The sequence below is a fragment of the Marmota monax genome, unplaced genomic scaffold (genome assembly GCF_021218885.2).
Source record: "Marmota monax isolate L192 unplaced genomic scaffold, Marmota_monax_Labrador192_F-V1.1 WCK01_AAM20220418_F8-fsc00007, whole genome shotgun sequence".
NCBI classification, from domain to species: domain Eukaryota; kingdom Metazoa; phylum Chordata; class Mammalia; order Rodentia; family Sciuridae; genus Marmota; species Marmota monax.
The window spans coordinates 32,400,351-32,417,114 of NW_026692781.1; the positions used below are offsets into that span (position 1 = coordinate 32,400,351).

The 16,764-nt window shown below is 39.6% G+C and overlaps 1 protein-coding gene across 1 annotated transcript in view; it reads left to right on the forward strand.

The window, feature by feature from the left end:
* Aox1 (aldehyde oxidase 1) overlaps positions 1-16,764 on the forward strand; it is a 69,183-nt gene that overhangs the window by 22,610 nt on the left and 29,809 nt on the right. Inside the window, exons 13-20 of the mRNA XM_046447321.2 lie at positions 116-225; positions 1,044-1,228; positions 2,270-2,432; positions 4,236-4,328; positions 8,948-9,117; positions 9,461-9,575; positions 11,931-12,053; positions 15,259-15,355. Coding sequence (XP_046303277.1) covers positions 116-225; positions 1,044-1,228; positions 2,270-2,432; positions 4,236-4,328; positions 8,948-9,117; positions 9,461-9,575; positions 11,931-12,053; positions 15,259-15,355 — 1,056 coding nt within the window. The remainder of the gene's footprint in view (positions 1-115; positions 226-1,043; positions 1,229-2,269; positions 2,433-4,235; positions 4,329-8,947; positions 9,118-9,460; positions 9,576-11,930; positions 12,054-15,258; positions 15,356-16,764) is intronic.

Sequence of the window (16,764 nt, forward strand, 5' to 3'; positions counted from 1 at the left end):
TTGGGAACATAGGAATGGTCAGTTTCCCCAGGTGTATGGTAGAATTATTTCCCAAATTCTGTGATTTTATTCAATAGGCTGGAGATTTCAGGGCAAGTGTCATTTCTTTCCACAGAAGGAAAACGACAGATCCCTTTAAATGAGAAGTTTCTCAGCAAGGACCCCAGTGCAGATCTTAAGCCTCAAGAAATCTTGATCTCAGTGAACATCCCTTACTCCAGCAAGGTGAGAAGGTCCTTCTTTCATTGCCTTAGTGTTGCCTGTGAGCCCACAGTGGTTTATTCCAGCATAGGGTGGGCCAAGAAAAAACATTGAGTGTTGATAGGGAAGATAAAAATCAACCTTAGAAAGTGGCATGAGGTCTTTATCTTACAGGACCTGTGAACAGTTCCTTTTGCTCCTAACATTTAAAAAAAAATTTTTTTTTTTGTCCCATAAGACTTTTTCCCTAAATGAAACACAAAGAATATACTTCTGCCTGTGTGTTGGGGTTTGAAAGAGGCTAAAAGATATATTTGCAGTAGAATTTAGAAAAAGCAAGGGCTTTGGAGACAGATGGACTCAGATTTCAGACCTGGTTTCAAGACCTGAACTAATTACTGAATCGCCTTGAGCCTTAGATTCTTTATCTGCAAAATGGGAAAGATTACACCTGCCTCAGAGGATATATTAGTTTGCTGGGCTGTGATAACAAAGAACCACACACTGAGCATATGCTACAACATAGATTTATTTTCTACAAATGTCAGAGGCTAGAAGTCTTCTATCAAGGCATCAGCAAGGTTCATTTCTTCTAAGACCTCAGACCTGGGCTTTAAATTGCTTTCTTCTCTTTCCGTTTTTGCAACGTCTTCCCTCTTTCATTCATATGTGCAAAATTCCTCTTCTCAAAGGACACTTCAACATGTGAATTTAGGGTGGACATAATTCTGCCCATAAAAGAGGATGTGACAAGGATCAGATAAGGCAATATATACATACTTCCTCCTGGTACAGATCGTTTTCAGTATGTTTCTACATGTGCCATTTAACTTTTCTTTCAGTGGGAATTTGTGTCAGCCTTCCGACAGGCCCAGCGGCAGCAGAATGCACTGGCAATAGTCAATTCAGGAATGAGGGTCCTTTTTGGAGAAGGGGATGGCATTATAAGAGAGCTATCCATCCTGTATGGGGGTGTTGGTCCAACCATCATCAGTGCCAAGAATTCCTGCCAGAAACTCATCGGCAGGTAAGGCATCATATCCTTAGACCCCAAGTAACAGAGCAGCCCAATCTATGGGGAGAAGTAATTGTGAGAAGAAAAATGCTTAGTACCTTTCTATTTTATGGCAGGGAATTCCAATAATACTTCATGATTATTTCCATGTCTTGTTTTTAGTGAATTCTCAAGTAGGCATGATGGAGAGAGTCATGATGGAGAGGGAGGGAGAGAGGGAGGGATGAAGGGGGAGAGAATGCCAATATTCTTATAGTACATGTACATTCTTTATTGTAGGGGATCATTTACCATGATGAGAAATAGATTATGTGAGTTTGTTCTAAAATTAATTCCTAAATGTATTTGCTTACCTGACTTCTTATATTTACAGGTAACTTTAATAGCTAGGGGCTGGGGATGTGGCTCAAGCGGTAGCGCGCTTGCCTGGCATGCGTGCGGCCCAGGTTCGATCCTCAGCACCATGTACAAAGACGTTGTGTCCGCCGAAAACTAAAAAATAAATATTAAAAAAATTCTCTCTCTCTTTCTCTCTCTGTCTCTCTTAAAAAAACATTAATAGCTAATATTTCTTGAGCACTTACTAGCATTTACTAGCATTTAATAGAGAATAGTGGTTAAAACATGAGCTTTAAACTATTGGTGGGCCAGACTGCCTGATCCAACTCTCAGCTCAGCCCCCCCACTACTACATGATCTCAGTCATCATTTTTTGGGGGGTGGGTATTGGGGATTGAACTCAGGGGCACTTGACCTTTGAGACACATCCCTAGCCTATTGTTTGTATTTTATTTAGAGATAGGATCTCACTGAATTGCTAAGCTTTTACTGAGGTTGGCTTTGAACTCGCGATCCTCCTGCCTCCATTTCCCAAGCTGCTGGGATTACAGGCGTGCGCCACCACCCCTGGCTCAGTCATCTTACTTAACTTTATGGTACCTCAGTTTCCTTATCTGTCAAAGACAGATAATCATACCCACTTCATAGGGAAGTTGAGATGATTAAACAAAAGAACGTATATACAGTGCTTAAAGCAGAACTTGCTTCTCCCAGGCCGTGGAGTGAAGAGATGCTGGATACAGCTTGCAGGCTCATTTTGGAGGAAGTGTCCCTTCCGGGCTCAGCTCCAGGTGGGAAGGTGGAGTTCAAAAGGACCCTCATCATCAGCTTCCTCTTCAAGTTCTACCTGGAAGTTTTACAGATTTTGAAGAGGATGGTAAGTGGAACCGGCCATGTATTAGCTTTCCCAAGACTGGGGGCTTTGAGGGGCACCCAAAGGCCCTGTTGAGTAGAATAGAAAGAAGACCCAAATCAGAAATGCCACGACTTACTGAGTTTCCATTGGGCTGTCTGTGGATGGGTGTGAGTTTGGGGAAGAACTGCAGGTGGAGCACAGTGTTGTGCAGGATTCTATTTAACACCACTCAGTTATTTTGTCTCTGACCTGTTGTTTTTCTAGATAATGTTTAGAAAACTGGCTAATGATTTGAATACATTTTCTTCCACTTATTGAAGCTCACCCATGTTTGGTTTTCTTTTCTGAGCTCAGCTCCATTTTTCTCACCCATATGGTGATGGTGGCAGCCACTGTCCAAGATTATTGTGAAATGGGTCATCATAGAAAAATGGCTTATATGATCCTTGGTGCTTCAGAGGAACCACTTAGTGGTGGTCCTGATGATAGTGGTGATAATCCTAGCGTTCTCTTGCCTGGTCTTCCTTGTGACAGTTAGTTGCAAGATTGTTGGCTAGGGAGGACACAACTGAAAATAAATTCTCTGAATAAATTAATTAAACCCCAAGGAAAGTTGAACTTTATTGGCCTCCCTTAACCCTCTGCTACAGCCAGCCTTCGAGATGAGACTGGAAGCCATGACTCTTCTTGTGGTATGGAAATCAGTGTGTTCACCTTAAATAACAGACACAAAGTCCTCTCTTATCATTGCTTTTGAAAGTACCTTCTTATTATGAATGGGAACAACTAAGAACCAGAAAGTTTGTATCAGAATTTTAAGAATGGAAGTCTGAAGTCATATATAAATGAGATTTGGCACTAGATCATCAAAAGTGGGGAAAAAATATAGCCAATTTTAGACTCCCTTAATTAAGAGCAAACTAATACAATTTCTTGGTGAATCAGTGATATAATTTAAAACTTCTGCCTTGTTGTAGTTTTATACCTTCCATCAAACTTCCTTTCTTTAAAAATAATAGCCTTTATTAACTTTATTTTCTATTGAAATTATTTAAGTTTTAAAAAATGACCAGGTGTGTTGCTTAAAGTCTTGTGTAAAAACCCAAATGCCTCATTTCCTTCTGTTCCTAGGGGTGTTCTTCCTCCTGTGGAGTGGTGGCCAGGTTCTGTCTCTGTACCCCTTTTCTGCCCACATGGCAAGGTTTCATGATCTTTGTTTGCAATTGTGTGCTTTGGTTCTGACTTTTTCCTGGCTTAAGTATTCTCTTTTCTTTTCTTTAGCTTCCTATCATATTGGTGTGTAAGTCCTCAAATAATTTAGGAAAGCATGTAGAGAACAAGAAATGTAGAGATGGTGGAAGCCAGTGACCTACTACATTTATTGGGCTCTTTCTACTAGGTGGGAGCATATGTACCTTCTAGGGTACATGTCCTTAAAGTCAGGGAGTTGCTTGTACTTCCAGGGTTCAGTACTTAATAAATGTTAGACTTCAGAGTAGAAATTACTTGCTAAGGCTGGGGGTAGTGGTACATGCCTGTAATTGAAGAGGTTCTGGAGGCTGAGGCAGGAGGATCATGAGTTTAAAGCCAGCTTCAGCAACTTAGTGAGGCCTTAAGCAACTCAGCAAGACCCTGTCTCTAAATAAAATATAAAAAAGGGTAGGGGATGTGGCTCAGTGGTTGAGTGCCCCTGGGTTCAATCCTAAGTACAAAAAAAAAAAAAAAAAAAAAAGATACTTGTTAAGAATAACACTAGCCTCCCTTCTAAAATCAATTTGGCACATTCAAGATCATTTAAATATCTCTCATGGTTCTCCTTTTCAGGACCCAGGTCACTATCCTAGCTTAGCAAACAACTATGAGAGTGCTTTAGAAGATCTTCATTCCAGATATCACTGGAGTACGTTACAGTACCAGGTTAGTGGCCTTTTATGTTTTCTTTTTAAATTTAGAGTCTGGGCTATAGCACACTGGGAGGTTCCCAGAGTCTCTCAGTGACTCTCAAGCTTCATAAGCCCAAGTGCCCCTTCTGGTGAACTCCCAGCCTCCTGGAGTACTAATTAAAAGCCCAGAACTGGGCCAGAGCTGTAGCTCAGTGGTAGGGAGCTTGCCTAGTGTGTGTGGGGCTCTGGGTTCAATTCCCAGTATCATGAAAAGAAAAAGAATTGTAAACCAATGAGGAAGAATCATTACTGAAAACAGATGTAGCAATGGTTATTTTAAAGAATAATGTGTTTCGATTTTCAAGGCCACACGTTTTGTACTGTGGCCTGTGCTGCTGACTTGAACGAGCTGTTAGCTTGCTGTGTGCTTTCTGCCCTTGGCTTTGTGGTTGTCAAAGCTCAATCAAAGCTGCGTTCCATGTCAGGACTGTGGGCTGCTCTGGTTTTATTCCAGAGGAACAGAAGACAGTCCTTGGAGGTTGGTGAAAATTCAATGACAACTTTTTATGAGAGCTACTGATTTGTTTTGTTCAAACGTGGAGATCCTTTGCTCCCCCAGTTCCTTCCACCTGTCCAAGTGATTTTTCTGTGAGTTCCATTTTAGAGTTGAATCACACAGGAGTTCTAAGAACTATTTTCAAGTTTTCTTAGTATTGGCTGACTGTATGGGGAAACAGAGCTACTCACAGCTTTCAAATGGAATTTTCTGCCATGACATCCTAAAAATATCACCAGAAGTCATTCTGTTGGTAAACTGGATACAATCTGATGTGTTTTTCCTTGAAATTATTATCAAGAAATTTGACTTTGAGAGTTGTATTAAGTTAAAAACAGGAAGAGTGTCTTTAAAACATCAGTTCAGTGAATCTGTTGTTGGATTCAGTTATAAAACTTATAGTATGTCATAACAAACACTGAAGTTGCTGTATACCCCTTGAGGTTTTAGGTTCAATATGTTCAAAAATTCAAATATGCCAAACAGCATTGGAAGTGAATATTTTGAAAGCTGAAAACTGCCATGTTCCCTGGTGTTCTGTAAAATATGGTATTCACAATCTTCAACTTATAAATACCCTAACATTGCTATGGCAATGGAATACATTTCAGCAAGAAACAAATTAGTGGGCATTCAAGCCATCCAAAGAAAATTGAAAATCTTCACATAGTGGATGATATTGAAAGAAGTTGTTATTATAGATTGTAAAACAAAGGTTTGGATGCAGTATATCTCCTACACAGATGAGAGTTGGTTTTGGGTTTTCTATGTCTTATTTCTTTCCCACACATGTGTGAACATTCATGCTGTTAGAGCAACTTCAGCCCTCATAATGAGCATTTTTTCTCCAAATCCATTTATTTGCATTGAAAGCATTTTGAGAGTGTTTATCAACTTTCCATTACTATAACAAACACCTGCAATAACCAACTTAAAAAGAGAAAAGTTTTGGCTTATAGTTTTGGAGGTTCCAGTTCATGATCAGGCAGACCCACTGCATTTAGATCTCTGGCAGGTGCCAGGGGGCAAAAGTAGAGTGCATAACACAAGGAAAACTGTTCAACTCCTATCCAAGCAGCAAAAAAAGACAAAGAGGAAGAGACTAGTGTCCTACATCCCCTTTAAGGGCGCACCCCCAATGACCAAAAACCTCCTACTCAGCTCCTTCTCTTCAAGTTTCCCCTGCCTCTCAATCACCTCTATCACATAGGACTTTAGAGGACATTCCAGACCTAAACTACAGCATACAGCATGCAGCACCACCTTTCTTCAGTATATTCATCACAACTGATAGGAAAAAATTATAAACTCAGCTAAAATAATTTCATACTTGGTTACTCAATAAGATAAAGATATATTTTGGAATTCTCCCTCGATCTTTTGGTAGCTTTTACACAGAACATTTTCAAAAGACTTTTTTAATGCTATGATACTTTTTTTTTAAACCAAAAAAAGTGTTAGTAATAGAAAGTTTCCAGAGTCTTTATAGATTCATATGAATGTGTTTCTTAGTGTACAAACTTATGAATTGCCTAATATTTTACTTTTGGGAATGAAAAAAAAAAAACTCTTAGGATTTAAAAAACATAATTTTTCACTCAAATGTTGTGCAAGCTGAGAGCCCAATGTAGTATGATAACTCAGCACTTTGGGGGATATTTTACAGAGGAATCAATTCCTATTATCTGTATCATTTGGAAAAACATTCCCATTTTTTTTCTTTTGATCATCACCTCAGTTCCCTAAAGGAGAAGAAGAGAATTACTGAAAGGTTCTGGCCATAGGAAGGGAGCAATGAGCTCTATCAGTGGAGTTGGTGTGTGTTGGGGCTTCTTCAAATCCCTGCTCATATCTGAACCACCATATGTAAAATTTTATTTCATTTTCCTGTATTTCTCTGCATTCATAGACTGGTTAAATAGTGCATGGTTCCAGTCCTAAATTACTTTTTTTTTTTTTTTATAATTCTCTGCTTTCTAGCTTATGAATCAGGATGAACTCAACAAGAACCAAAAACACTGAGCCAGTATTCCTTTTTGGTGCTGTATATTATGGTCACTACAAATTGAAGTTTGCATTTAAGTAAAGTGAACATGGATATTAAAACAATAAATGCTATTGACCAGCTTTTATTCTATTGTAAAACAGTACATTTTTATAAAATAGAAATAAATTCAGTGAATCCTCTACACATCTTATGCCAAGTCAGTTATAAAAAGCACTCCAATTTCTGCACAAATTTGGTTGACATTTCCCTTCTTATTTACATTTTGAAAACAATTGGGTTATTTTCATTTTCTAGATGATCCACAACATGTTCCCAAATTATGCATACCACTCTCTCTTTCCCTTGTGATATTCTGGGCCTGTTATCTGCCTGGAGAATTTCTGATCTATCTTAAGCTGAAGTTTTCTTTCCTTGAGTGCCTCCAGTGGGTGGACAGTAGGTGAGGATCACTCTTCTCTAATCCTGTGGGCGGGAGAGGGCTTTGGGGGAATTGTATATTTCATAGCTATCTTTACATAAAGTTCTCCATTGTAAACATGTCTCTCCTCCACTCATGGGATTTCTTCAGTTAATTCAAATTCAAAAAAGACAAGAAAGCCAGGTGTCTGCACGAAAAGGAAACATGTTGGATCCATAGGATCTCAGACAACTTTCCCTTGGCTTTCATAGAACAAGAGCCCTGGGGCATTTTCATTGAACCAGGAATCACTTCAAACCTGGAAAATATGTACCTATAAATGAAACAGGACTTAGACATCTCATTCATTGCCAGTGTGTACTGAACAGACTTTCTCAAACTGCACATTCTGGTAATTGAGTACAAAAACATCTAGGTTTTCTTTCCCTCAGATGCCTTAAATTATACTAAGTTGGAAATAGGTCAGGTTGTAGAGTTTCTTTTTCCTCCCAGTCAAGGTTTTCAACCAGTATGTGTTCTGTTTGTGACTTCTCTCTTCCCACCTGCTGAATAATATAGCCCAATGCTATGGGTTTATCTCAAAAGAAGAATCCCTTCTTGATCCACAGTTCAGGGTGACCCTGTGAACTGCAGAATGGTGTAATGGGTGAGACAGGAAGGGGAGATGTCCCTAACTTTGCCTACACCTCACTCTACTGACTGTGTGCCCCAAGGAAGCCTCTGGGGAACTTGGCCTCAGCTCAGCACCAAATACATTGAGTTATGGAAGAGGCTGCCCAATACTGCTTGTCAGACAGCTCCTCAGCCACAGCTTTTACCCTGGTCTCTAAGCTCAGCCTAGGTCATGTCTTGTAACCCCTTCTCCTCTTTTCTTCATACCTCCACTTCTCTTCCCAGTACCCACCCAACTAGGACTGCTAACAGCTCTTGTATCTGAAATGTCAGGGGAGATGTCATGTTGCTTAGTTTCTGTTTTGATTGGTGCAACATCTTTAAGGTACTCACAGAACCAGGAGCAAGTCATTTTACTCAATGGCTCTCTAAAAAAGAGTAACACCAGTCAATCACTCAAACACCAATGAATCACTTAAATTCAAATCCATTGTCTATCCAAATTGTCTAAATTAAGAGTTTTACTGATTGTTTCTGAGAATTCTTCACTCAAAATGGTGGTGGTGGTGGGGCTCTTCTGGTTAAAAACATACTCTCAATATTTTCTATAAAGATTGTCACCATATCATCACATTCTTGCAAAATATTACATGCATCATGTTCATATGTAAGTAGGAAGATACATTTGATAATAAAATTTAAAGAAATACATGAGCGTTAGCAAAATAACATAACTTTATATTATCAGGAAGAAAGATTTAAGTTAATTTGCATATGCAAATAGAATTTCCATTAGAGATGTCTGACATCTATATTCAAAAAAGTGAAAACTCTAAAAACCACATGATGGCTACATATTCCAGTTTTCCTATCGAATTATTGTAATAGGCTTATTATTCCTTGTGTTATTGTGAATAGTGACTGTTTTCATTCCCTGAAGTGTTCTGGTTTGGGTGTAAACCATATTGTTACCCTCTTATAGGAAATGTACATAATATGATTATTTCTTGTTTTCTCTATAACAATGTAAAAATCATATGTTGATTATTTATTAAACAGAATGTAGACCCAAAGCAGCTTCCGAGAGACCCAATTGGCCGTCCCATCATGCATCTGTCTGGTATTAAGCATGCCACAGGGGAAGCCATCTACTGTGATGACATGCCTGCAGTGGACCGGGAACTGTTTTTGACTTTTGTAACTAGTTCAAGAGCTCATGCTAAGATTGTGTAAGTGGTCTTACTCAAAAGGCATTAATGATTGCCTTTTTGTCTAAATCAGTCACATTAATGGAGAGTAATGGTATAAAGAGGGTAAGCTATTTGTTGGTGATGTCCAATGTAAACTGGAGACACAATGGGATTGAAATTTAGTATTTACTACAAATTTTCCCTCCATTAATAACTTCTGTGTCTCCCAAATTCTTTCTAATTGTCTAGCAGAGAATTGTGGGAGTAGTTCTTTAACATATTTTTACCTCTCTCATACCTTATTTTCAAATTAACCACATTCTCAAGGATCTGTGGGGTGTGTGGCTGCTCTGAGGAGCCTGTGGTGTGTGTTGTCATCTAGGTCTATTGATCTATCAGAAGCTCTCAGCCTGCCAGGTGTAGTGGACATTGTGACTGCAGATCATCTTCAAGACGTAAATTCCTTCTCCACAGAGACATTGCTGGCGACAGATGAGGTATTTCACTTTTGCTTTCTGTTTGAAAAATGAAGTGCCTCAGTTCATGGCATTTCATATTTTCTTAAAGCTACCATCTAATTTGATATGTCATAAAAGTATTCAATATTCTTGAATGCTTATTATCAAATATAATAAGATATTTTTATCTTATAAATATATCTTATAATATAGATATTGAATGCATTCAAATATATTCATTTCCACATAAGAAGTTTACTAGTTATATGAAAGATACTTTGGTGTTTTATATTTTATAATAATTATATAGTATGCTGCTCACAGTATGAAAAAATAAATGAACAGCGGATTATGGCAAGGTTTACTTGCAAATCCCTGCCCCTAGCAAATCTCTTGTCATTACCCCAGTCCCATCATGTCCAAATTTTAAGTTTGAGTTCAAGTGGTATCATAACTCTGAAGCCTTTTCTTATCCTTGAATTCAGAAGTTCTCTTTCCCTCTCTGAACTAATTCTGACTCATTCTGTCACACTACCATATATTCAGTGGTCATTTCTTAAGGATCTATTATATATGATCATCATAGCTGAACAAGACATGTGGTCCCTGCTCTCAGAGAGCTTCACGTCTGTCTTTAAGAAGTGGACTTTCAATGCACTTTTTTTTTCTTGCATTAAGCTTATTTATTTGTATATCTTATCTATTCCCCCTGCCTAATATAATTTCTTGAGTGAGGGGCCATCTGCATATTCTGTGTAACAAGGTAAAAGAGTAAAAAAAAAAAAAAACCCCCAGTGAAAACACCATTACCATTTGAAAGCTTTAACTTGGTCTACTGTATGTCAAGTTACTAGAAAATACAGCAAGGACAGTGGTTAGCCGGTTTTCTGCATAACTAATTCAGACTTCTCAGTTCAATAGTTACACAAAAGAGCTTCATCCTCTGAAATAGTCCCTTACTCTGGCTCTTGCTGGAAGATTTAGTGAATAAAAATGAAAGCTTGACGACCAGAAATCTGAACTCAAGGTTGAAACTCCCCTGAGGTAGGGTTGTATATCACTGGCAGGGGGCAGTGAGAATTACAGTCCGTGCATAAATGTTAACCAAACAAGCGGGATTTCCTGGCTGCACCTTAGAACCTGCTCTCTGAAGTGTGCTTATGCAGACTGTGAGCATCTTAGGGATTGATGTGCCAGGTCACAGGGGCAAAGCCGAGCATCTGTGGAGAGTAGTGCCATGTTGGAGGATTGCCTAGCTGGCCTCACTCCTTTTCTAACACTCATTTATGGCACTTTATGACTTTTAAACATCTTTTCACTGCAGACATTTTTGTAATCATGCACAAAATAGAGACTCCATAGAAGCATCCTCCAGCTTCAACAATCAACATGTTTCACTTCTCTCTCTTCTCTGCCCCCAATGCACCACACCCAACTATACACTAATGTTTTAAATACTATAGTGTGTGTGTGTGTGTGTGTGTGTGTGTGTGTGTGTGCGCGCGCTGCTGGAGATTGAACCCAAGCCTTCACACATGCTAGGCAACTTCTCTATCACTGACTAAGCTCTCTAACCCTGGTATCATATTTTTCTGATAACATTTCTGTGTTCACTGTGGAAGACACAATGGTCTAAAGTAGATTATTTTAAATGAATGTTTAAATTTGAGTGTGAACCATAGAATAAGGTGGGAGAGAGAACTCAAATCACCCAGTTCAGACTATTTTTACCTGTTGTGAGCCTTAGTTATCTGCTCCTCTCACCCAATCCAGCTTTCTGTCCTGGCCCCTGTGTGAGCTCCCCAGTCCACCTACCCCATCTGCAGGTGACATGATATTGACTGCGGCCCCCCCAGGGAAGGGATGCCCTGTGCTTGGTCATATCTTGGCAGTTGAGTCTTTCACATGTCTTCCTGAGAAGCTTGAGCTCCAGGACAGTTTGTAGGCAGTGACTTGTTCACCAGCAGTGTGGTGTAATCACATGAGAAGTCTCTTTCCCAAATCACCCCCTTTTGTAGATGAGCTACAAATTCTTGGTTCTCCCTGTCTTTGAAAACAGAAGGTTCCTTCTGCAGATTGGCCCTAAATGTGGTCGAACAGCCAGGCGATTCATAGCTTGGTTCTCATAAGCCAGCTGGCCCTCAAGAAGTCCCCTTGACTCGGCTAGAGCCTGAGTCCCTCAAGGCAGCACCGCCCCTCCCCCTCTGCAGCTGCCTCTGCCCATGATACAGCACAGAGATGTACAGTGCTTTAGAGTCAGCAGGTTCTATAGGCATGGGCAGATGGAGAGGGGTCCTTTATTGTGCATATCAAGCCTTGTGCTGTGGGGGGCGCGGGGGAGATAATGAATGAATACCTGCTCTCCTTGACATCAAAGGTCTTTCTGTGTCATAGGTATTTTGTGTGGGTCAGCTTGTCTGTGCCGTGATTGCAGATACTGAGATTCAGGCAAGACGAGCTGCTAAGCAAGTAAAGATTGTCTACCAAGACGTGGAGCCACTGATCCTAACAATTGAGGTAATGAGTTTGAGGTGGTGCCAGTTTAGGGAATGGAAGAGTAGACATCAGAAGTATATCAGTTAAAAGTTAAAATGTTTTTGGTATGGTAACAGTAGAACCTGATTCAAAGTGACTTTCCAAAACACAGGGACTCTATCAACTCAAACTAGATCAGTATGAGCAATTTCTCCAATTTATTTTTGCCTCTCAAGGGATGAGTATAGGCTCATCCCTTGTGCACACAGATGGCAGCTGGGAAACATGGGTTTCTGTGTTCATGTTCAGTGACAAAAGGAACTCTATTGTCTCAGCATTCCAGGCACATATCCTGAGACAACCCTAATTAGGCCACTTGAGTCACATGGTGAATTAATGACTGGTCAGATAAATGTAGGAGCTGTTTGTTAACACTGAAACTGAGGGTGGGTCATATTTCTTGGTAATGCATGGGCTATAGAGGGAGTTCAGGAAACCTATACAGAAATCTGAGCATTGCTTGGAAAGGAGAAGGTGAGAAAAATGCTAGATGGACAGCTAGCAATGTCCAAGACTGTGGGTCTATCCTGTAGCTCTGATTCACCTCCTCTCAGGATCTGGACTGATTAGATCTTCTATGAAGCAAATCTGGGAGATACTACTTTTAGATTCTTAAATGAATATCTTAAATGAATGTGGAAATAGATCATATAATGCCTACAGGAATTTTGGCAACTTGAACAAATTGGAGAGTTGCATTTTCTATTCTAATTTTAGACAGATGTTGGAAATCTATAGAGGTGGTAAGAACCATCTCCATTAAATGGTAAGTGTTCTGAATATTCCATTGCTTTTTATAATAAGGAAAGCATGAAACCTCCTGAGTAGACTAGGTTCAGTCCATGCAGGCTGCATGTACTCTTGGGAACACAGTGTTACCCTCATAATATAATGAGCACATGGTTCTCTAGGTGACTAGCATGGTCTGAGGTGGAAAGAGGAAATGACTTGGCCAAGGTGAGTGTCACCATGAGAACCTGACCTTGAGGATGTTTTCTGTCATGAGACTTTATGCCTAGGAACATGGCATTTGTTTCTGGAAATTTTACTTAGCATTTTAAAATTACAATAAAATAATGTCAAGAAGATAAAAACCGAAGTTTGTTTGAGTGATTGCAGATGTCCCTGGCCAGTTTCAAATTCACACATTCTATTCCCTTCTCAGGCCCTATCATTCTTATGTTGCCTGCTGTTCCTACTTACTTTATGTATTCCTTTCCCCAAATTTTGCTTTTGAGTTAGGATTACTTCTTAAGAAATTATTTACATAATACCCCATAAATTTTTTTTGTAATTCTTTTCCCAATACAAGTGGCTGAGTATCCACCCTTCCCTTCTCCACATTCCAGCCAAATGAAAGTCCAGTAAATAAATAGATACCCTCCTCCCCTGCATCCCCACTTCAGCCAGCAGATACCTGATTGTCTGCCAGAGAATATCAGAATTATGGAAAAGAGTTACCTCCCACTTGGTCAGAGATAAAATTCTCCAAGGTCAGTCAACTGGATCAGAGTGTATTTAAATCCAAGTTGATAGTAGGAAGCTATGCCTGGCTCCCTACACATTAAAGTCCTGCTAACACTTTCCTAACCAATGAATATTCAGGAAATTGACTCAAAATTATTAAAAGAGCAAGGAGAAGTGAAGTTGAAAAAGCTTAAACTTTAAAAAATGGAGTTTATAAAAGGTAGCTTCTTTCTTCAACTTGGAATATCTGAATCTTTAATTAATAAGAAAAGCACTGGAGTGTGAATTAATTCCAGTAGGAAGTATGTTATCGAACAAAATAGGATAACAAGAAATATATCTATCACTAACACCAAAGTTGAACCTGGCTTATGTCTGGTTTTGGTAGTTTGAATTGGGAAACTCTATCAAAACTCTTGGATGCGGGGTGGGGGGGGGAGGCTGAGGATCATGTGAAAAAAATGTGCTCCCCACCAGAGTTTCTCCTTAAGCATCATCATCCACAGCTCCATCAGCTGGCAGCTTCGAAGAGCTCTGCGTGTGGGGCATGGATCTAAGGTGGTTTTGTGCATGATTTCACTAAATGCTCACAGCAATCCTATGATGCCAAACAACTGCAATGACCATACTGATGAGGAAACTCAGACAGTTACCCAGGGTCACATTGCTAACTGTAATAGCACTCAACAAACACTTTGTCCAACAGCCTGGACCCACTTTCTCAGTGGAGGAAATGACAGGATGACAAAAGAACATCCCTATAAGGTGTGTGGACAGGATAGGTCCAGACAGATACTGATGGCTTGAGAGATGCAGAGTTAGGAGAACCCTCAACTGCCAGCAGGTAGGAATTTCATGGATGAACGATAATCCATGGTGAATCATGCTGGCAGGAACTCACATGGTCCATTCACCGACAAACACATGGATCACAGTAAGATAAATTCCCAGGGATAGGTAAGAAAATCCTCGGTAACAAAAAACCAACCTAGGCTGTTGTAGCTACATTTTTATTTATGTGTGCCACTGCACTCGTTCTCTGGGGACCAGGGAAGCCAGTGTGTAAGTGGATTGGTGGCACCTGGACAAGGCTGATAATAGAGATTTACTTCTAGGATTAGTGGTTCCAGGTGCTCCACTTCTCTCTACAAATGAAGTGCTTATGTCCCCAAAGGAGGAGGGCGAGACCAGCAGGCAAAGCCACCATGATCTCAATCATTAGTGTCTTTGTCTAGCATTTATTGAACATTTAACTATATGCCATACAAGCCCTTTACATGTTTCATTTCACAACCCTCTTGGACCTATATGCCCAACTGTTACTTCCATTTTACAGATGATACTCATAGAGGGGAAGTAAAAGTCCACAGTAAAACAACTAGTAAGTGGAGAAAATCGATATAACTCTGGGTGCAGCCGCATTTCTGAACCAGTGTGCTATGTGGCCCTGGATACATAAAATAAGTTGTGGATTGAAGACAATAATTGGCCTGCAAAATACTAGTTCCATTCTGGGATTGCCTCAGTGCCAGTTTTTTTTCTAAATATACTCAGTTTCTTTGGACCTAACACTCAGATTTCCATTGACTGAGGAGTCTCCAGCCCTGGTTCAAGGCTCATAGGATTGTGGGAAAGTGCCTTGATTGGCACCCAAGGGTGTGGCTAGTGCCCTAGGACTGGATCTCTTGCAGCCTTGCAACCTTCTCTGTTCTCTTTCTAGGATGCTATACGACATAACTCCTTCTTCAAGACAGAAAGGAAACTGGAATATGGAAATATTGATAAAGCATTTAAAGTGGTTGATCAAATTCTTGAAGGTAAAACTATCTGAAAAAAAATAGGGGGAGAGAAAATAACCAGGGAAGCCTTTTGAGCAGGTCTAATTTAAGCCTTCCTTTGCCTTCTAAAAATCACCTGACAGGCTCAGTGTGTGTTGCCCTTGAAAACAGGCACTTCATTCACATATGGATTTCCCTGTGTCTTTGGTGTGGGATTTACAAGGGACCCTGAAACTGAGATTACTTTTCCTAACTCTGTGCTGTCAGGCAAAGTACCAGTAGACACTTTCATATTAGTGGCTTTTTGGTTTTTAAGGACCTCATGAAAATGTAAATGTGCCTGGAGAAATCATTCTTACGCCAATAGTGGGATAAAATTGAATCTCAGGGATTACTTGATCAAGTTGGTTTGCATCCTAGAGAGTTGAGATCAACACCCTAGGGTGAAGGGAGGGGGCTGTGGGTGGGGCTGCAGGGATGGGCAGACAGTGAAACAAAGTGTTAATGCTTTGTTAATTCCTGGGCACAGCGGCACATCCTTGTAATTTCAGTTGCTTGGGAGGTTGAGACAGGAGAATGGCAAGTTCAAAGTCAGGTTCAGCAACTCAGTGAGGCCCTAAGCAACTTAGTGAGACCTTGTTTCAAAATAAAAAATAAAAAAGTCTGGGGATGTGGCTCAGTAGTAAAGTGCCCCTGGGTTCAATCCCTAGTATCAAAAACAAACTTTGCCAACTTTACAGGCTTAAGGAAGAACAGGTCTATCTAATATTGTTCTAGTTCTGTTTATTTTAAATGAAGTGAATATTGAACAAAATAAACTAGTACTACTGCAAGCCCTGAACTCAAGCCTAGTGGCTATGTGTGGGTTCTCATAAGTTGTTAAAAACTTTAATGGAAGTTAAGATCTGAGTTCTCGAAATTTTAATGTTTATATTATGTAAATGAGACAGTCTGTTCATTCTGCTGTTCTCTCTTTGTGTGTACATGTGTGTGTGTGTGTGTGTGTGTGTGTGTGTATGTGATATTTACTATACACATTAGATTTTGTGCTCAGGTTTTCTTTACTCGGATTTTGGATAAGATAGGAACTCTAGAGTGAAATACAAAATATTTCCTTGGGAATCTTCCTCAAACAATTTACAAATCACTGTTATTGGGTACATTTAAAATTTTTTTAAAGTTCTACCTTCCATCCAACACTTCCCTCTGATTTTTATCAACCCCCTCCCGCCTTCCTGTGGGCTCATTTGAACAACTTTTAGAATTCCATTTTGATTTATCTGTATTTTGGAGTATATCTCCTTGTATAGACTTTTTTAGTGAAAACTCTGTCTGTATAAATATATATGTATAACTATGATATATATCCTATATGTCAATAACCATGATATATTTATATATCACATATATTTACAGTCAGTGATATTTTATATATAATATCAACATTT